This window comes from Protopterus annectens, chromosome 7.part0 (assembly GCF_019279795.1).
Source record: "Protopterus annectens isolate FY-2018-M chromosome 7.part0, PAN1.0, whole genome shotgun sequence".
Classification (NCBI taxonomy): domain Eukaryota; kingdom Metazoa; phylum Chordata; order Ceratodontiformes; family Protopteridae; genus Protopterus; species Protopterus annectens.
In genome coordinates, this window is record NC_056739.1 from 636,997,123 (window position 1) to 637,020,653 (window position 23,531).

The 23,531-nt window shown below is 37.5% G+C and overlaps 1 protein-coding gene across 3 annotated transcripts in view; it reads left to right on the forward strand.

The window, feature by feature from the left end:
* The window catches only part of GABPB1 (GA binding protein transcription factor subunit beta 1), a 2,781,617-nt gene that overhangs the window by 603,255 nt on the left and 2,154,831 nt on the right, over positions 1 to 23,531 (forward strand). For all 3 annotated transcript variants that reach the window (XM_044077209.1, XM_044077208.1, XM_044077210.1), the window contains exon 3: positions 14,075 to 14,242. In XM_044077209.1, the coding sequence (XP_043933144.1) occupies positions 14,075 to 14,242 (168 nt within the window). The remainder of the gene's footprint in view (positions 1 to 14,074; positions 14,243 to 23,531) is intronic.

A 23,531-nucleotide genomic window follows, 5' to 3' on the forward strand; every position in this document is an offset into this window, starting at 1 on the left:
ACCCACTCCAGTGGAATTATGGGATACCACCTTTCAAACGCAAACTGAAGAACAGAACCAAAATATAGCACCAGAATCCCCCTGCAGCCATTCCAATGTCCCATTACCTGGCTATTTCATCCCATTTACCATATATACTAATGTGTGCATACTGCTTTACTTCTACAATGATTATCTGGATTTTATTTTTTTACATTTTATAGCACAATGCGCAAACACTAATAGATATCTGCCAAACAAAGCAATACTGTCTCATAATGAAAATAGACTTGGCTTTAAAACTTCTTTGCCCTTTAAACTCACATTCTTTGAAACAGCATTGAAACCCACACCACATGCAAAGAAAATGCATCTGGCCAGTGGTGGATAAAGATTACTTTTGGGCTGTTTTTAAATCAGAGGCTCCTTGTACACAAAACAACACGCATTTGTTCTTTGATGCACCTTCCTGACTTTATTAAATTATATTCCTTGTATAATACAGCACACTTATTAGACTTAAGTTAGAGCGCATTTTAAATTTATTGTTTAAACATTTTTCCAGTAGGCAATGAAACAAAAATGCATTGACCAATAATGACAAAACTGCCCTATTCAGAACATTTCCATCATAAAGGTCTACTTCCACACACAACTGCATTTTAAATTTATTGTTTGAACATTTTTCCAGTAGGCAGTGAAGCAAAATGCATGCACCAATAGTGACAAAACTGCCCTATTCAGAACATTTCCATGATAACAGTCTACTTCCACACACAATTGCATTTTAAATTTATTATTTGAACATTTTTCCAGTAGGCAATGAAGCAAAATGCATGCACCAATAATGAGAAAACTGCCCTATTCAGAACATTTCCATGATAACAGTCTACTTCTACACACAATATATAAATACAGAATCACAATAGTGAAAGCCATAGGCATGTTGCACAGCTTCTTGAACTTATTTTCAATGGGGAGGCAAAAGGCCAAAAACCAGGGACACATTTTAAACATTGCTTGTATAATTTTGGAAAGTTGCTTACATAAAATGTTGTGTTACCACTGTGCATTTCACTGCCAAGTCTTGAACCCAGAACCTTGTGCACTACAATCAGACTAACATACCACTAAGCTAAACCAGCAGTTTCTTGAAATACAGGAAGACAAACTTAAATGGCTATCATATCATTTAGTGAATTCAGTTCTCACTTCTCACCATAGCTCTCAACCTCTTAGCACAAAAATACAGAATAAAGTGGATAATGGGGAAATACAGCCCCAAAATAGGGACACATTTCAAGTACTGATTTTATAACCTTAGAAAATTGCTAGTATAAAAGATTTTGTTTTACCACTGCTGAAAACCAGAGGAACAGAACAAAAATGTGAGGCATAAATTCACAAGTGATGGTGGCTAGGGACTTTAGGCTCTTTTTACCTGTACCCAAGGTACAGGGTTTGAGCCAGAGCACTTCTAGCCACCAGATATATCCCGTTGGAGGCATTCACACACACACACACACACACACACACACACACACACACACACACACACACACACGAGTCTGTGTTCACCCAGCAGCTTACTCACTCTGAAAGTAATATACGTCTGTGCTCAGCTTCTCTGTGGTACGTCTCCCAGTAAATGCCAACAGCCAGTCCAGACTCCATCCTCAGCTTTCACCCAGGTAGCAGGCAGCTTCCGAAAATAAATCCTTCTCTGATTCCGAGTAAATAAGCAGCAGCTAAATAAAACAGTCTGTTCCTGCTCGCAAAAGCATTTAAAACCAGCCGGAAATATGTGCGCCGCAAGCTCAATTCCAACAGGCTGGTAGACCTGATGAGTTGACGGCATTGCGCATGTGATCAAGTCAGATAAAGCATGAAAAATGAAAATAATTCAAAAATAAAGAAGTAATTCGGGACAGTTGGGAGGTATGGATGATCTGCAAAAGTGGGGGGGCTCCCCTCCCCCCTCGCTCTATGGTTCCGGCACCCATGGTCAATATGGAGATGTGTTTTAAAATGTCTCCTTTCTATATGTAGCGAAAATAAACACTGATCTGCTGGGTCCTTGTCCAACCTGATGTCAAGATAGTTAATACTATTCAAACCAATTGTGTGTGTGAACTTCAAGAAAGGAGTAGAATTTTGCCACAAAGTATAAAAGGATTCCCATTATTCAGTGCTTCCTTTCCACAAAATGAGTGCATCATCCAAGAAACTATAATACATGTGGACTGAGGAAAGACAATGAGGGGTGAATACTGTCTTTTTCTCCCACATAGCTAGTACTATTGTACTATATTTGTATATACAAGGGCACACACAGCCCCCATTGCAATGCTTGAAATTTGATTCCCCCTCAAAAAATATATAGTTGTTGTTCAATGTTAAATCTAGTAAGGTAACTACTACATGTACTGTTTGGGTTGTCAAAGTGGAGTGATCAGGTATGAACGCGTGAAACCACTCGATGTCTATATCATGGGGATTACAGAAAACAAGTCCACCACATCAGCTGTAATAAAAATGACATTCTCTTCAAAAACCAACAAGTTAAGATTCTCTAAAAGATGCCACAAGTTGTTTAAAATGCGTCTCTCCGATTGCAAAACTGCCTTGCATTTAAAACCTACAAACTTTGCCAGCGATTCAGTTTTGTCTCCCTTCACTGACACAGTTGGTTTCAAAGGGGATCTATTCAGCACTTATGTTTTGGGATTGCCAAATATTGATGCTATTTTCATTTTTTTAACATTGAGGTATTCCCACTGGTTATGTTCAATTTCCCCTTGTAAAACCATATCCATCAACAAAAAGTCTAACTTGGCATAAGCAATGTTTAACTCGTTGAGTGAAACTATGTGGTATGTGCCCTCATTTGACAACAGCTGAAACATTTCTGCAGTGTAATCAGTGCTATTCATTATGACCCCCCCACACCTTTGTTGGGTTTCATTATTCTCAAGCGTTTATCACTTATTAGCGAATTGAACATCCTTCTTTCATCATAGGACAGATTTTCAGAAAAAAACATTCTTTTTACAGTACAAATTCCTAAACTGGCCTTCACATGTTGTTTCAAATACAGAAACCCAACATCTGACAATATTACATCAGACAAGTTGAAAATCTTAAATGAGTCTTGAATAAAATCATCTTATCAGTTCATTGCAGTTACAAGTACATGTCATTTTCTTATGTTTCTGCCCCTGCCACGAAAGTTCACAACTGTTCCTCCTTTGGGTCTTGGGTTGGGTCTGGAGCCATGATTCATGTGATTGTGTCTTCTGGCCAGTCTCTCAGATCTCCGCGCTTGGTACTGATCTAAAAAGAAACTGTCGTCATTTCTAGCAATGTCATCAGTTGCTGAATCTAAATTGTCTGTGTTTTCAAGTTACATTTGTACTCCTTTGTTCCACTACTGGATATGTAATTCCCCTGCTCATATTCAAAATTGTCCCTTTGTAGTTTGTGGACTTTGAGTTTTGCTTTTCTTAATAGCCTCATCAACTTTGTGAAAGACATTATACAACTCTTTTATCTTAGAAAAAAGCAAGACATTTTATAGTCTCATTTAGCACTCAACTCATCATCAAGCATAGTTATCTTGAGTTCATTTTCTCTAATGAGCAGTTTTAAAAGTGTAATACCTGTATCCTTGAAATGTTTTACAACCTGCAAGTGAAATGGTGAATTAGGCTCTAACCCATTTGGACACTTCCACACATGAAAGCTCTTTGGCACCTGATTAATTTGAATACATTCATTAAAATATGAATTCTCCAGCTTCAGGTTTTTAATCTTAAGCAGTGTCTTCTCAAATTCTGTTAATTGTGGCTTAAGAGAATGATCATTCTGGTCACCGCCTTTAGAGAAGGAAAAAACAAAAGAACACAGCCAGCCTTCAAGATCAACTGCTTCACCACTAGTAGTTGGCAGTTGATCACCATTCTCCTTTAATTGATTGGTTGATGTGTCGCCACAAGCAACAAATTGTGCATAAGTTTAAGTCATCTGTGAAAACAGCTCCTGAATGGAATTAAATAGTCCAGCTTCACCAACACTTGCAGGAAGACCTTCAAGCAGGGGACGAGTCGCATATTTTGAAATTTGTTGTATTAACAGTGTAAGATCTCCAGGCAAACACATGTTTAAATGAAACTGGTAACTGAAATAGACTTATAAATGTTTTGGAGTGTCCATTCCACTTTTTGTTTTTTATTTTGATATTAGTTTATTAAAGTTTGTTTTTCGGTTACTGGTAGTGCTGGATGGACACTGCTTCACTGCTTCTCTGTTTATAAGTTTGTTCCAGTTACCAGTTTCATTTAAAAGAGAATGGTGACTCAAGTACCAACTGATAGTGGTGTAGTCATTAAGTTAAAGACTGTATGCATTCTTCTAGTTTTTCTTTCTCTGCTGTTTGCGACCAGAAAGATCGTTTTCTTAAGTCAAGATTAACAAAATTTGAGAAGAAACTGCTTAAGACTAAAAACCTGCAGCTGGAGAAAATTCACATTTTACTGAATGTATTTGAATTAATCACGTGCAAAAGGGCCTTCATGTGTGGAAGTGTCTGAATGGGTTGGAGACTAATTCACCGTTTCACTTGGAGCTTGTAAAATGTTTGTGATATAGGTATTACACTTTTAAAACTTCTCATTAGAGAAAATGAACTCAAGATAACTATGCCTGATAATGAGTTGAGTGCTAAATGAGACTACCAAAAATGACTTACTTTTTTCTAGAACGACGCAGTTGCATAATGATGTATTTTACAAAGTTGATGAGACTATTAAGTAAAACAAAACTTGTAAAGATCGCAAACTACAAAGGGACAGTTTTGAATATGAACAGAGGAGGACATATCCAGTTGTGGGACAAAGGCGCACAAATGTAACTGTTGAAAACAGAAACAATTTAGATTCAGTAACTGATAATTTTGTTAACAAATAGTGACAATGGGGTATTTTTAGATCAGCCTCAAGTGCAGAGATCCTAGAGACTGGCCAACAGCCACAACCACATGAATCATGGCTCCGAACCTGATCCCAGAGGCCAGAGGAAGGGCAGTTTTGTGAACTTTCGGGGCAGGGGCAGAAACATGAGAAACTGACATGTACTTGTAGCTGCAATGAACTTGGTAGATGGTTTTATCCAAGACTCGTTTATGATTTTCAACTTGTCTGATGCAATATTGTCAGATGTTGGAGTGTCCATTTTTAAAAGGGGATTAAGTTTCATCCCTGTTTTAACTTCGATATTATGCAAGGCATTATTCAGTTAAAGTTACTTACCAAAAGCCTGAATTTGAAAATGTTGTTCTGCTAGTAATAAGTTTTTCTTACACATAAAGAGCACTTTTATGCCCCCCTGAAACACTTGGGTTTCTGTATTTGAAAAAAATATGTGAATGGCAGTTTAGGAATGTGCACAGTAAAAAGTTTTTTTTTTCCGACAATCAGTCCTAAGAAGTATGTTAAATTCACTAATAAGCGATAAACGCTTAAGAATAATGAAACCCGATAAAGGTGTGGTGGGGGGGGGGTCATAATGAATAGCATTGATTATACTGCAGAAATGTTGTAGCTGTTGTCAAATGAGGGCACATACTCAATGAGATAAATATTGCTTATGCCAAGTTAGAATTTTTGTTGATGGATATGGTTTTACAAGGGGAAATTGAAGATAACTAGTGGGAATACCTGGATGTTAACAAAATAAAAATAACATCAATATTGGCAACCCCAAACTGTACAAGTGTTGAATAGATCCCCTTTGAGACCAATTGTGTCAGTGAAAGGAGCCAAGACTGATCTGCTGGCAAAGTTTTTAAATGCAAGACAGTTTTGCAATTTGAAAGACGCATGTTAGAGGACTCGTGGCATCTTTTACAGAACCTTAACTTGTTGGGGTTTGATGAGAATGTCTTTTTTTATTACAGTTGATGTAGTGGAATTGTTTTCTGTAATGCCCCGTGATATAGGCATTGAGTGAGTTTCTGTCTGATCATATAGTAACTACATTACTTGATTTAACATTAAACAACTATATATTTTTGAGGGGGAATACTGCCATCAAATTTCAGGTGTCACAATAGGGGCTGTATGTGTCCCCATGTACGTCAATACTGTACTAGGTCTGTGGAGAAAGACTGTCTTCACCCCTCATTTTCTTTCCTTAGTTCACGGGTATTATAAGTTCTTGGATGATGTGCTCATTTTGTGGAAAGGACCCATTGAACAATGGGAATCTTTTTATACTTTGTGGCCAAATTCTACTCCTTTCTTGAGGTTCACACACACACAATTGGTTTGAATAGTATTCACTATCTTGACATCAGTTTGGACAAAGATCCAGCAAGTTAGAGTTTTGTTTTCACTATATATAGAAAGGAGACATTTTCAAACACATATCTACACTTTGACAACTGTCAGTCTTTCCACCAAAAGAAGTCAGTAATAAAAGGACAAATGGTAAGGCTTTCCTCTTTAATTTCTGATGACAGTACTTTTGAAAAAGAGATACATCAACTAATTGCAATGTTTATTGAATGTGGATACCCCACCTATTTACTTAGGAACATTCGAGCTGAGGCTGTATGCCAGTGTCATGGCAGAATTTCACCTATTTAAGGATTAAATCAAGCAATGTAAGTAATGTGGGGTTACGGCTGTAGACAGGATGAGCAAGGGCATGTTTCATTCATCCATCTCCATTTTTTCTGTACCGTTCAGCAATGATGTTTTTGGTTATATTAACATAGTGAAGCTGAACTGGGACATTGTTTTTTCTGAAGACATAAAAAAGATCATAGGGACTGCCCAGTGATGGTGTATTCTAAAGGAAAGAACATTAGGACTCTGTTAGAATTTCCCACTATTGGGATGAAATCAATGGTGACTAATAGTTCCTTGCATAAACGTGGGACCTGCAAAATGTGCAGATATATAAATGATATGTTGCAGCTGAAGATTTTAATAGAACTATCCCATGTCAAGGGAGATGCAACTGCAACACTGCCCACATAGTATACTTGGCTACCTGCAGCTCCTGTGATGCTTTTTACGTACGGAAAACAATCAGAAAACATAAGGACAGGATCCATGAACAAATGTATGATATAAAGAAAAGGAAAACCTCCTTATTTAGACATACTTTGGATTGCCCTAAATACAAAAAAATTCTTGTTTTTTTATTATAGACAGGATAATACTCCAGACATTAATGAAGCTGTTTTTCTTTCTAGCATTTTAAAAATGAAAGCAGCTTTAGTGTGATTTTTTATCTTAATTTGAACACAATTTGATTCAGTTATACTTCATTATTTAGTCTATGTAAAACAACTGTAAGTTTCAGGACTGGTTCTTTAAGAAATTGCGTTTGACAGTTGAGTGGAATCGCCATTTATTCTTTTATTTCAAATTTGATTGGATGAATTGATTATATTTACATTTTTTTTAATGGCAGACTTACTCTGAAGTCTTTTTGTTTGTAAGATGAAATCACTCAGTCTGTGGTTTTATTCCATTAAAGTTTGTTGAAGTGCGTTGAAGTTTGTTTTAGAGTGTCTGTTCCACTTTTTTTTTTATTTTGTTATTGTTTGGAAGTTTGCCTTGAGCTATGTCAGTGTGACTCTTACATGTAGGTTTCACAGTGGGTGCTATATGTGTTGCCTGTTTTTGATGTCGCTGAGGGTATTTGTTTCTTAGGTTACATTTATATGGTGTTTGTTGTTTAGGTAAGTTACTGTTAACAGCCTCAGCATACTTAGGTCTATATGTTTGGTCAGAGCTGTGTTTGATTGTTTTAGTGTGGTGATATTCTTCGTGTTTCACTGATGCAGTCATCACACTTGGGTTATCTGCCTGCAGGTAGCCCTCAGTCGGCCCGAATACCAGCGACTTAGTATTTCTGCGTCTGTTGCTGTCGTTTCAGGTCTGACGTCAGGTTGTCAGGGGTATAAAAACAGGCAGCCGACGCCATTACATCAGTCTTTCTTGCCGAGGAGCCCAAAGCAGAAGCAGTTCGCATGAGTGCCGGTCGGCTGCTGCCTGAGTTTTCGTTTATGAATTGAATTATACTGAAGTCTTCTAAAGCTAAGTACCCCATTGGGGATCCTTTTTTCTTGTTCTAACTGATGTCAGAAAAAGTTAACAATTGTCTTCCCTGTGGAAAGCAAATACCACACAGAGATTTCCATTCTTACTGCGTCACCTGTTTAGGCCAGACAACGACGTACCTCACTGTCAGTTTTGTGCCTTGTTCAATGCCCAAACTATTCGCCGTAGGGCCCTTAGTGTTGCTAAATACTTTCATTCTCCATATTCTGAAATGGCTTCAGTAAGCCATCCGACTGCCGATCTTCCAAAAAAATGCAAGGATAAAGACAGACAGGCACAGGTCCAAAGCTGCTGACGATGCTTCCATTAAGCTATTCGCCAGTTTGCCGGTACTCAGTGAGGTGCTTTTGCAGCCCCTGATGCCTACTTCAATGGATTCACAGGCCTCTACTGAGACCCATTCGGAGTCCGGTATGCCGCAAGACTCTTTAACTAAGGAACCTGCAAATTTCTCTACCTTGGATGGGTCCAGAGCCGCTGAGCAGACATCAGCTTCTGAGGAAGTTCTTTGCACTACCGATATTCGAATCAAACTGACGACAACTTTTGCGTCTTTAGTTCTGTCTAAAACTACCGAGTTTCTAAGGCCAAGATTACGAGCTACGCCTAAGAAAACGACAACAAAAACTCATGGGCTCCCTTGCCACAACATCAAATACTTAAAATGGCAGAAGACCTTATTATGTTGATTAGGGAAAGTCAGCCTTCCCCTGCTAAGAGAAAAAGAAACCTGTCCCCAGTAGCTTCAACAGACCAAAAGTCCGACAAGACTGAGGTATCTGATTATGAAGACGGTATCTGATTATGAAGACATGCCCTTATCTGCTTATGAGGATTCATATGCAGAGGAATCCATTCCCTCTGTTTCTCCTCCAGAGGATTTTTCTTTTGGTGAAACCTTACATACTTTAAGAGAGCATTTCCACTGGGAATGAGAAGACTATCCTCATTCCAAAAAGAGACTCAGAGAATTTCTAGATTTGCCATAACATAGGCCTTTAGCAATACCCCCCAGTCCTAGATGTTGTGGATGATGTCTTTATGGAATCCAGTTTAACTCCTGATACTTTACCCCCTGCTCCTAGGAAACCAGATTGGTACTACAGAGTTCCTGACTCTCTCAAATTCCTTTTCAAAAATCCTACTGCTGACCCAGAGGTCATCTCCCAGGGGCCTAAAGGTATCAAAGCAACTACAGCTAATAATCCCACCCCTTCGGACAGGGATTCCAGAGCTTTAGAAAGATGGAATAAGAAAGTATATACCTCTGCAACTCTCGCCATTAGGGCTTTGAATTGCCAGTTTCACATGCTGAAATACCAACAACATATTATGGAACTTATTAAGCAAAGAGTAGCTACCTTTTATAGACTGTGCAGAAAATAAAGAATTACAAGAGCTCATGCATTCTGCAAACCAAGTCAGCAAGCATACATTGCAGTGTGGCTTTGATGCCCTAGAAGCATCTTGCAGGGCAGCAGTCACTGGTTCTGTACTGAGAAGGCATGCTTGGCTTAAGGAGTAGACCTTGCCAGACCATGTCAAATCAAAATTATTAGACACTCCTTTGAACAAAGACAATCTGTTTGGCACCAAATCAGAAGGGGTTCTTAAAAAGATGAAAGAAAAAGCTAAATCTATGCAGACAAAGATTTCTTGCAAGTACAGCCTCCTAGATTCAGTAGGCATTGCCCCTCGAAACATTGGTCCTTTCCAGCCCCCTCAAGGCCATCTCAAACCAGATCCAGGGGAAACAGACCCCCCCCCCCAACTACAGTCTCAGGGTGTGCAGAGATCTAAGCAATGGAGTGCCTCCACCTCAAAAACAGGGAGTGCTAAGCCACCCCCTTAAGGAAAAATTCCAAATGACTTCTTAACTCCACTCCTTACATCTGCCTAACTGCTTGTGCCCCTAGGAGGAGAACTTGCCCTTCATGCAAAAAACTGGACCTCCATCACCAAAGACCGATGGGTCCTCAATATTTTATCCCAGGGGTACAAATTTTACTACCACTCACTGCCAACCCCAAATGGCTTTCCAGACCTTCCTCCAAACCAGTGGGCAGAGGCACAAAACCAAGTTCAATCCCTGCTCTCTATAAGGACAATTCAACCTGTTCCTGCAGAACAGATAGGGCAAGGGTTCTATTCCAGACTTTTCCTGGTACCCATAAAAGAGGGCATGTGGTGTCCAGTCCTAGATCTTTCCATTCTAAACACCTTTCTGGTGGTACTAAAATTCAAAATGCTCACCCTGCAGCAGCTTCTTCCTATGCTAGCCAAAGATGCCTGGTTAGTCACCCTAGACTTAAAAGAAGCCTATCTGCACATCCATATAAGGGACTCCTGCGGGAAATATCTCCACTTCAGGACAGGATCTATGCATTATCAGTTCTCTGCACTTCCCTTTGGCTCATCCACTGCTTCCAGAGTATTCACAAAATGCCTGGCTCCAACCATTGCTTACTGCTGACAGATAAATTCAAATTTACCTGTACTTGGATGACTGCCTAATTCAGGCAGACAGTCAGGAAATGTTGTTGCAGCACCTGACATTTGTAAAAAAAAAAAAACTTCTAACCTCCCTGGGGTACACCATCAACAAAAATAAATCAAAACTATTCCCCAGTCAAAAGATTGTATTTCTGGGAGCAAGCTTGGACACAGCATCCCAGATGGCATTTCTCCCTCCAGAAAAACAAGCAGATCTGACAGACTTCTCAAATGGCCACCAGAACTCAGCTATCCACAAGGAAAATCCTGCAGGCCCTGAGGTTCATGGCCTCATGCATCCTACATATTCCGTATGCCAGACTGCATGTGAGGAAAATTCAGTGGTACTTAAAAAGTCTTTGGTGCCAAAATTCTCAGGACCTGGAAACCGTCATTCCTATCATACCCTGTCTATGGACAGAGTTTCTTTGGTGGGCAGCAGCATGCAACCACAACAAGGGACTGCCCTTTACTCAACCCCTCGCCCCCCGGGCCCTAACTACAGATGCATCAGACTGTGCCTGGGGGGCACACATGGATGGCAAGTGCATTCATGCCCACTGGAGCCCAAGTCAAAGTCATCTGCACATCAACCAAAAAGAGATGCGAGCTGTGCAGCACGCTCTAACAGCTTTTAGATCCCTACTCTCACCAGGACACCTGCTAAAAAAACAGACAACACCACAGTTATGTGGTGCATCAACAAGCAGGGGGGAACCCACTCTGCAGGCTAGCCATGACCCTGTGGAACACTGCCTTTGACATGCAGGTCCATCTGCAAGCTCAATTCCTGCCAGGCAAATAAAACTCGTTGGCAGATGACTTAAGCAGAATAGACGCACATGAGTGGCAATTAGAGCCCAGCACCTTCAACCTTCTGATTTAGAAATGGGGAACCCCAGAGGTGTATCTCTTTGCCTCTCCCTGCAATCACCAGCTCAGCAAATTCTGCACCAGGACACGTCACAGCAAGGCCTGGAAAGTAGATGCCCTATCCTTCCAGTGGGTAAATCTCTCCATCTGTGCCTTTCCCCTTCTGCCCCTTCTCTCAAGAGTACTGCTCAAGATAACACAGGACAAACCAAGGACAATTCTAATTGCCCCTGACTGGCCGCGCATGCATTGGTATCCACTCCTGCGCAGACTGTCACCGGTGCCACCCTGGCACCTTCCCCAGAACCCAACCCTGCTCTCTCAGCAGGAGACAGATCTTGCATCCGCAACTGCAAACCCTAAATCTTGCAGCCTGGCTTATTCCTTGAATTCTCCCCCAGTAACCAGCCTAAGCAAGCAGGTGCTGGACATCATTCTTGGAGCCAGAAGACCAAGGAAATCCTATGCTGATAAGTGGAAAAGGTATTGCTCCTGGATTCAGTCTAAAGGAGAGGACACACCAATGCCCTCTCTGCCTCTAATCCTGGATTACCTGGCAGATCTACTCCACAGAGGCCTGTCCTTTTCCTCCATTAAAATCCATGCGTCTGCCATCTCTGCTCATTGCAACTCTGAGCCACCCCTATTCTCTCACCCTCTCATCAAGCAGTTCGTGAGAGGGGCAAACAACTTAAGGCCACCAAGGAGAGCACCCACCCCTGTTTGGGACCTTAATTTTGTACTGGAAAAGCTCACACTGCCCCCTTTTGAGCCTGCATCATCAATGGACTTAACATTTCTCTCTTGGCAAACAGCATTGCTCCTGGCCATCACTTCAGCAAGAAAAGTGTCTTAGCTACAAGCGCTTATGGCTGTGGAACCCTTCATTATTTTTCATGCTGACAGTGTCTCCCTCAGGTCTAACCCTTCCTTTATGCCCAAAGTGGTGTCCAGCGTGGCTCTCAACCAATCTATCCATTTGCCAACCTTCTTCCCTAATCTTCAAAATAAATGGGAAAGGATTCTGCACTCTTTGGACGTGCACAGACAGCTCAGATTCTACCTGGTTAGGACTAAGCCCTTCTTGAAATCTGACCAGTTATTACTCAGTTTTGCACCGGGGCAGAGGGAAGGCCATTTTAAAACAGACAGTTTCCAAATGGATAGCACACCGTATCCATTTCTGCTACAAACACCATGAGAAACCAACTCCTCAGAGGTCAGAACACATTCCACTAGGGCAACTTCTACCTCTGCAGCATTCCTCAGGGGATTCCCTACCAGAGACATCCTGGAGGCTGCTACTTGGAGTTCTGTACACTCATTCACCAAGCATTACCACCTGCCTATATTTTCCAAATCCAGGGTGGGTTTTACAACTGCAGTCCTGCAGGGTATACTAGCCAGCCCAAACACTTCTTGACTGCCTCCACTCTTTCTACAGCTTTGGGAATCAACCAAAGTATGATGACTGCAACAGTGAAACATGAAGAACATAGTACAGTTGTGTACACTTATCATAAATGTAGAGATTTGAGTGTATTCACTGTTGCAGTCCTGGTTTCCATCCCTTCAGCCCCCTTCTCACTCTCTCTCTCCTTCATCTCTGTGTATAATACTCACCCCTTACAGGGGTATTGGTATTTACTTTTTACTGGTGGAGATTTTTCTACCATAACTTAGTTCTCTATTGGAGGGCTCCTGATATTTGGGGCAAGAAAAAATGATGTAATGGCCTCAGCTGCCTGTGTTTATACCCCTGACGACTTGACGCCAGACCTGGAGTGACAGCAACCGATGCAGAAATACTAAGTCTCTGGTATTCTGGCCTACTGAGGGCTACCTGCAGGCAGATAACCCAAGTTTGATGACTGCAACAGTGAATACACTCGAACATCTACATTTATGGTAAGTGTACACAACTGTACTTTCTATTGTACTGACTACCGCCATGTTATTTGTCATGGTTTTATATGAAAACTTCACCTCCAATAACATCATATAACTACATCTTTCACACATTGCATCAATTTAAGTAGTAGGTGGTTGTCATTAGAAATGAGATAATTGCTACATTGTCTCAGGATGCCCATTTCAATCAAGCTGGCTACAAAGATGGTTGGTAAGTGCAAATGTGTGATTCCTATCATTTACTACTGTACTTTATGGTGAAAGGTTGCAGGTATTGAACCCAGGACCCAGTGCACTAGAGTCAGAGTAACACACCACTAGGCCAAATCAGCTCTAAAATGTTGCACACCCTGTACTAGCATCCAGGACCTTCTGTACTCCAGCCCTGCACTTAACACCTGATGCCACAGCACTAGTTACACGTCATGGTTTTATGTGAGAATGGATGCCTATGATATCATGTATAAAATGTATGTATGGAAAGAATGGCACATTGTCTAAGGCTGTACAATATTTACTTGATTATACTGAAACAGACTAGACTGACTAGACAGCCACCATCTGGCTCTCTGATGTATTCCTCTTTATAATGTTGGACATTCCTTTCCTATTGAGTTATCATTGAGCTGCTGTGATATTTTTCTTCTTCCAGTATTGAAAAATGTTTGAAATGATTTATTTTACAGCTTGGAACATCTCCGCTTCATCTTGCAGCACAGTATGGTCACTTTTCTACAGCAGAAGTACTGCTTAGAGCTGGTGTCAGTCGAGATGCTAGAACTAAGGTTGACCGAACTCCTTTACATATGGCAGCTTCAGAAGGTCATGCAAGTATTGTGGAGGTGTTACTAAAGGTAAAAACCTAATTTAGTATAATTTATTTTATAAAATGTATAAACTGTTGCATTGGTATGCACTGCAACAGTAAGCTGTTTAATGATTGGAAGCATGACTTGACCTGTTGGGGAAAATACATCAGTTATCATGAGGTACAGTATTCTAGAGAATGGCCTAAAGGCAAACCTGAGCATCTGAGCGTGGCTGAGAAGGTAGAAGACACTCACACAGGGCAAAGAAAACACATAAGCTAATGCTGAAAACTAGGTCAAATGACAAATCAGCATTGTTCCTCCAAGAACAATGCTGTAGTTTTTTCACACACAGAGCAGTATGAGTATCATACTCAGTCCTGTGTGTTCAGTGAGTGTCAGGAGAATAGTTTGCCTCTTTCCCAAGGTGTACCTTTTGTACTGATAATGAACATAGAAATGGTCTGCAGCGCTTGTGGAAATGATTGGCAGCTTACTCAGCTATCACAGATGCTGATGGGTTTGGTACTAGTACCATCTGATATAAGTAATTTTGTGCTTAAGACCATTCATTATTTCCAAACATGGACACAAGTAACATTGGCACCCTCTTGATGTTACCATGCGCACATTTCTTTGTCACTGTTACGTGGTGGGCTGGTTCCTTTTCAGCCACATCCCTGGTACAGCGACAAGACTAATGTGTTATTTATTTGGATTTGATGACTCAGATTGTCTAGCTGAACAAGAATCCATTTGCTTTGGAGGTCTGTTGGGAAGCTCCAGGTACACATCTGTAACAGGATACTTATACACAAAAATGACTAGGTATGAATGTATACACAACAGTACATATGGATAAAATATAGGCACATGGATATGACATCTATAACTTTAATGTTAGAGCATATATATATATATATATATATATATATATATATATAGATATATATATATATATATATAGATATATATATATACATATATTTTTTTTTTTTTTTTTTTTTTGACATATATATTTCTTTTTTCCTAACAGTGCAATTACTTGTACATTTTATTCTTTTGTATAACAAGCATAATATCTGTTGTCCTTTTGTGGAGCTTTTCTCCCCGGGCCTCTACTGAAAATGGACATGTATCCAGGTAGACTAGCCCGGTCAACAAATGTAAAATAAATAAAAAATAAATAAATATGTATATATATATATATATATATATATATATATATAGATATATATATACACACATATATATACACATAGGTCTGAACGTTTAATATTAGGTCTGTAGGCTGAACGTTTAATATAATCCTTGATGTTCTTCGTGTTTCACTGTTGCAGTCATCACATTTGGGTTATCTGCCTGCAGGTAGTCCTCAGCCAGCCTGAATACCGGAGTCTTCAGATTTCTCCGTTGGATGCTGTTGCTTCTTCCATGACGTCAGGTGGTCAGGGTATAAAACATGCAGCCGACTCCATTACATCAGTCTTTCTTGCCGTGTGATGCCCGAAGCAGAAGCAGTTAGCAAGTGCTGGTCGGCCGACTCCTGAAATTTTCGTTTGAGTTTCAGACCCGAAGTCTTAAAAAAAGATAAGTACCCTGTTGGGGATCCTTTTTTCTTGTTCTAACTGATGTCAGAAAAAATCCTACTCAGAAAAATGGAAAAGGTACTGTTCCTGTAGCCAGGCTCAGGGGAGGGGCCCAGCGGTGTCTAGCTTTCCCCATATTCTAGATTAACAGAAATGCTGCACAAGGGCCTATCTTTCTTTTCAATTAAAATTCATGCCTCTGCCATTTCAGCTCTTTGTAATACTGAGGCACCCCTCTCCTCTCATCCCCTGCTAAAACAATTCCTTAGAGGGGCCAAACATTTAAGGCCGCCCAGGAGAGCCCCCACTGCAGCCTGGAACCTTAACTTTGTATTTGAAAAACTCACTCTTCCACCCTTCGAACCAGCTGCTACAGCAGAACTGAAATTCCTTTCCTGGAAAACAGCCGTACTTCTTGCCATCACTTCAGCAAGAAGAGTGTCTGAACTGCAGGCCCTCATGGCAGTGGAACCCTTCATTATCTTCCATGCGGACAGGGTTTCCCTTGCGACTTATCCATCCTTTATGCCCGAGGCAGTGTCTAGTATGGCTCTAAACCAGTCCATTTATTTGCCTACTTTTTTTCCCTAATCCTCAAAATAGGGGGGAAAGGATACTGCATTCTTTGGATGTGCACAGACAGCTTAGATTCTTCTTGGACAGAACTAAGCCACTCAGAAAGTCTGACCAGCTGCTAGTTAGTTTTGCTGCAATGGCAGAGGGGAAGGCCATTTCAAAGCAAACCATTTCCAAATGGATAGCCCATCACATCCATTTCTGCTACAAGCACCATGGAAAACCTACCCAACAGGGGATAAGATCACATTCCACCAGGGCTGCATCTACCTCTACAGCATTTGTCAGAGGAGTCCCTACCAGGGACATCCTGGAAGCTGCCACCTGGAGCTCTGTACGTACTTTCAACAAGTATTACCACCTGCCTATCTTTTCTAAATCCAGAGCTGGATTTGCCAAAGCAGTCTTACAGGGCCTGATTGCTAGCCCCAATGATCTTTAACTGCCTCCACCCTTCCTTAGCTTTGGGAATCAACCCAAATGTGATGACTGCAATAGTGAAACACAAAGAACATAGTACAGTTGTGTACACTTACTATAAATGTAGATGTTCGAGTGTATTCACTTTTGCAGTCCTAGTTACCCTCCCTCCAACCCCCAGACTTCTCTGGGCTCTACCTTTCCTTTTTGTTTGGTATATATTATATCATGTGTATTTGCTTTTTGCTGGGGGTGTTCCATACCATATAATTGTTTCCCATTGTGGGGGCACCTGACATCTGGGGCAAGAAAAACTGATGTAATGGTGTCGGCTGCATGTTTTATACACCTGACGACCTGACATCATGGAAGAAGTGACAGCATCTGACGCAGAAATCTGAATGACTCTGGTATTCAGGCCAGCTGATGGCTACCTGCAGGCAGATAACTCAAATGTGATGACTGCAACAGTGAATGCACTCAAACATCTACATTTATGGGGCGTGGCCAAGGATGAACACAGGATAGCAGCAGATTTCTTCAGCTCCACCAATTTCATTACACTGACAGGAATTAATTACTTAAAAAATTAATTTTTGAAGTAATTTTCTTTCTAAATATGTTTGTTTTATATAGTTCTTGAACTATATCTAAAAAAGAAAGGAAATCTTAACAATATTCCTGTCAGAAATCACGTTGGAAATTTTCCTGTCAGTTTATCAGTCTGAAATGAGTTCCAGTAAGACAAATTCTCAAGACTCCAGCCTCAAGAAAGAACTTCAGTCTCTGATAATTATAATCCAGCAACTTTCTGCTAAGATGGATAAAATGGATACTAAAATAGACACCTTCATAGAAAAAACTACAAAACAAATAGACTGGTTACATATAGACCTGCAACAATAGAAGATCCAGATGACAGGCATAGAAGAAGCTGTGAATGACATGGAAAATAGAATACAAGAAGAGGAAATCAACATTGAGTTTCTGCTGAAACAAAATACACATTTACAAACAAAGCTGGATGACCTGGAAAATAGATCTAGGCGCAATAACATTAGGATTTTTGGACTGCCAGAAAATATTGAAGGTAACAATATTACTTCTTTTTTAACAACATGGCTTCCTAAAACTTTAGACTTACCAGAAGCATTCTCTTTTGGTATCGGAAGAGCACATAGATCTATAGCTAATACTAACTCTAATAAAAACTATCCTAGATCAGTTATAGTTAGATTTCTATCATCTTTTGATAAAGAGATGGTTCTTAAATCTGCTTGGGCTAAAGCTGCTGTTAAGATTAATGAGACAACTGTGCATTTTGACAATGACTATTCTTCCATGGTAATAGCTAAAAGAAAAGTTTTTCTGCCACTAATAAGGGAGCTTAAAAAAGCACAGTTTAAAACATACCTTCTGTTTCCTGCCAAGCTTAAAATCTTCCTTTCTGATGGTACTAAAATTTTCGATGACTTAGACTCTGCCTTACTGTTTATCAAAAAAAATAAGATTTTGGATAAAATAGAAGAAATGGAATGGGCTAGTCCTTCATTAAAGAGACTGGCAACTGAAACTTCGTGGAAGACTTCAGAGAAGAAGAAGAGACTAAAAAACAAATGATCTGTTCTATGTTTTTTTTTCTCTCATCATTTTATTTCATTATTAATCTTTTTAAATATAGTTCCTGCATTTCCAAGAAGCAACAAATATTTTGAAAAAGATTTAATCAAAGTTATTCTCTGTGTGCAAAGAAATGTTTTGTTTCATAACTAGTCAAAATATCTGGAGATTTAATGGCAAGTTGTGATTCAACTTGTTTCTCTTTCTGAAAAGGAGAAGTAAGGTCAGTAATTTGTTACATTTTTTTCTTTATCTTTTTTTTTTTTTTTCTCCTTTTCTTCTTTTCTTTGTTTAAAAAATGACATTCTATTTAGATTATGTAGTGGGTAGAGGGTGGGGGAGGCAGGGAGAGAAGAGTAATGAAAATATGATTAATATTTATTCCTTGTAAAAAGTTTATATGTTCTTCAAATGCTATTCCTAATTATACTTTCTTGATTACGCTGCTTATGCTTGTTTGTAAATAATCTGTCATGCTTTAACTAATAATAATTAGAACTAAATAATAGTAAATAATATGTTTTATTTTTAACTCTATTAATATAAACAGTAAGTAATATTCCATTGTATATACTTCTTATAGCTTTCTCTTACATTTTGTTTATTTCTGCCTTACACCCTTTTACTTTCTACTCTCTTTTTCTCTTCTTTATTAATATATAGAAATGCTTTTGATCATATAGACACAGTAAATAATAAGATTTGCATAAAAATTGAGTTGGGACAAAAATATTGAGTTTTATTACTTATTAATAATTTTGGGCATAATTTCACTTACATAGAGGCTGTAATAACCTGTAAAATACATTGTGAAGGTTTTGTCATGTTTAGATGCATTTACACTGCTAAATGAATGTTTGTCACTAGTTTTTAATAAGTTTCCTGCCAAAATGTTAAGAGAGACAATCTGGGATGTGGGCTGTCTCATGCACAGTGTCCATGAGCTACTTCAAAAGCTTCAACTCTCAGAATTCTCACAGAGAAGCTGAAAGCAGCTAGTCTCACCTTTGACCTAGATATCACACTGACACATCACAGATTCAGCAATGACACTCTACCAGGAAATAGAAATGATACAAATGCGACTATGTGAAGGAAAATGAACTCTTTAACATCTAAATGTGAGTTACTTTATATAATTACTTAAATATCTATGTTATAATTCATAAAATATGTCAGTTATAATGAGTTTAAACGATACAGTTTCTTGTAGTAAGTAAATGTCTTATTTTAGAAGGCATAGAAAATGAAACATTTATTCAAGTGTTTTTGAAAATCTACTTAACAGCAGCTTAATAATCTGTGTTAAAAACTTATGTTCCAAACATATACATTACTATAACTCATTTAATTCATCTGATTGACAAGCATAAACAATTTTATAACTCTATACTGGAAGAAATTGTCATGTGATATATTTTAAAGCAGTAGTATAGCATGGTTGTAAAATCTGGTTACTAAAATGTGTTTGCTGTGCATTATTTTGTATAAAGCAGACAGATTTATTGTAGGGACAGCAAGTAAGATGGTGCTCAGTAAGGACACAACTCAGTGAGATCAGATATATATATATATATATATATATATATGTGTGTGTGTGTGTGTGTGTGTGTGTGTGTGTGTGTGTGTGTATGTGTGTGTGTGTATGCATATGTATATATATATATATATATATATATGTATATGTGTGTGTGTGTGTGTGTGTGTGTGTGTGTGTGTGTGTGTGTGTATGTATAGATATATATATATATATATATATATATATATATATATATATATATATATATATATATATATATGTGTGTGTGTGTGTGTGTGTGTGTATGTATATATATATATATATATATATATATGTATATATATATGTGTGTGTGTGTGTGTGTATATATATATATATATATATATATATATATATATGTGTGTGTGTATGTATATATGTATATGTGTTTCTGAGAATCTGCATAACTATGCAGTATGATTTATAACAATTTCTATGAATACAATATTTTATTCTATTGACAATAATGAATTTGAGTAAATGCTCATATACAAGCAATTCAAGGTTTTTTTTTGGAAGCTGTTAATTGCATTTACATGACAGAAAATAGATGCATCTTAATATATGTAATGTCTGAATCATATTAGCCAAAGTTTTTGATTTAAATGAATGTTAGAACTTATTTTTCTCTCCTCCTGATTTCTAACATCAAGATTATTTGAATGCTATTTGAATACAAGTGTTTTATATTACATGGATGTATATAGTAGTATGAACAGTTTTTTTTAAAAAAAAGGTTTCTTTTAGTTTATATGATGCTGTTTTACCAAATGTGTAGTCTTGTCTTGCTAGATAATTGAATTGAAAACTGTTAACCTCAGTTAAATATAACTAGTATTAAATTGATAAGGTTGTAGCTGAGGTACTGCTGCTTAGGGTAGGGGGTTAACTTGAGTGGTAAATACTACTCTAAGTTGGAGTTTATAACTCCAGGCTGGATGCAAGGTTTAATCCTTACATTATTTTCACTTGTTCATTGTTATTTGTATATAGTTTTGACATCCACAATATATTTTGTACATTCATTGTCACTACAAACAAAATTGAATCCTATACAAATCCCATAAGAGATTCAATAAATACAGCTATATTTAAAGGTACACCTAAAGGAGGAGATGTAACATTACTTATCTTGTTATTTGTTATTTTGATCATAAGATTCTTAAGTTTTAAAAATGCCAAATGACATCTTTAAAAGGAATTTCTTTAAACATTAATGGATTGAATAATCCATGTAAAAGGGCAAGCCTAATAAGATACATTAATTTACATAAGGCCAACTTAGTCTTCCTGCAAGAAACCCATCTCTTGAAAAAAGATATTGATAAACTAGCCACAAACAAATATACAGTATTGGTTAGTTCAGAGCACACTCAGAAAAAAAGAGGAGTGGCTATTTTATGGAATAAAAGTATGCCCATTCCTAAAACCATTAAGTCTTATCAGGATGACAAAGGAATGTTTTGTATTTTTACAATACAAATTAATGGGAAGACTTACACTTTAATTAATGTATATTGGATACCTGGAATTGGTATTAATACAGTGAAACATCATCTTGATAAGATCATATCATTCTCTATAGGAGATATTATTTTAGCTGGTGACTTTAATTGTATACTACATGAAAGTGATACTACCACTATATGGAAAAGAAGAATTACATCTAATGCAAAACATTTAAATGATTTTGCTAATTCTTATCATTTGAATGATATTAATAATCAGATAGATTCAAAATCATTACCATACACCTTTTTTTTAACAGACACAAAACTTATTCAAAAATAGATAGGGTCTTTATTTCTAACCAGATGGTAACAGATTTAATTAATTCCAAAATCATTTCATGTCCTATATCTGATCATAATTCAATTGTTTTTGAATTCATGATAAAAAATACTCATAATGTTCAGATCAAAAGGATACCAGCATACTTAACTCAACTAAAAGACTATAAAGAATATATACTTTCAGAAGTAAAACATTTTTTAGACATAAATAATACTCCTGAAGTCTCCATTGTTTATGTTTGGGATGCCTTAAAATCATATCTATATGGACAAAGTATCAGATGGTATAATAATAAAAGGAAATCTTGGGATAAGGAATTGTTAGATATTCAAAGTAAATTAGACTCTTATAAACATAATAATAAAGAAAATATTATGGACAAGAAAGTTATTGAAGAAATAAACAAACTAAATGAGAAATACAAAGAAATTTTAACTCATAAAGTTAAAATAACTTTAGAGAAATACAAGTTTTGTCTTATTCAATAAGCCCCAAATACTTACATAGACTTAAAAATAAAACAAAAGGTTGAATAAACAAAACCATATCAAAGAAATCTTTTCTCTAAGGAAAAAGAAGAATGTTTCTAGTATACCATAAATACTAGATGAATTTAGAAATCACTTTCACAAAATTAACCATAATAACATTAACATGGAACCTAAAGATAAAATAAAGGAGTTTATAACCACAAACATGAATAAAAAGCTTAATAAACAACAGATTAAACTATTGGACAAAAGTATTTCATATACAGAGGTTATTACACAAATAAATAAGCTTAAATCAAACAAAGCACCGGGTAATGATGGTATTATACCAGAGATATATAAAATCCTTTCTAAAAGTACATATTCATTAATACATAAGGTTTTTATTTTGGCCCAAACTGAGTTAATAACCCCCCCCATCTTGGCAATATACATTTATTTCGCCAATTTTAAAACCTAATAAAGATCCAACTAGATGTTCTTCATATCGGCCCATCTCATTACTTAATGTTGATTATAAAATGTTTATGAGTATCTTTGCTGATAGATTGAAGACAATCATTCCGCATTATAGATATAGATCAGACAGGCTTCATTGTAAATAGAAATACTTTTGATAATATAAGAAGAACTTTAACATTAATAGATTTTGCAAATAGGAAAAGAAAGATTTAACACTTATTAGTCTTGATATAAGTTCAGCATTTGATTCAGTAAGTTGGGACTATCTGTTTACCTTAATGAAGTGTACAAACTTCTCAGATGCATTTGTAAATCTAATTGAGCATTTATACAAAGGAACGTTGGCTTATATTAAGGTAGGAACATATGTTTCACAAACAATACCCATTCTTAAAGGTACAAAACAAGGATGTCCACTTTCTCCACTATTATTCACTTTAGTAATGGAGCCTTGGGCTAATTTGATCAGAAACAGTACTGACATAGAGGGTTTTGAAATAGATGAAAATACAACATCCAAAATTCAACTTTTTGCAGATGATGTTCTAATTACATCAGCAGGATCTAATTCTTCTATGCAGTCTCTATTTGATAACATGATGAATTTTAAAAGTATTTCTGGTTTAATATTCAATGAAGAAAAAACTAAAATACTACCTGTATATACACGAAAAAATATTCTCATTAGTGATTTTACTAAATATGTACCCAATTCAGGTCAGATAACTTATTTAGGTATAATACTATCTAAAGATATTAAATCTATTATATATAATAATTATAATACCTGTTTTCTTAATATACAAAATCTTTTAATACCTGGA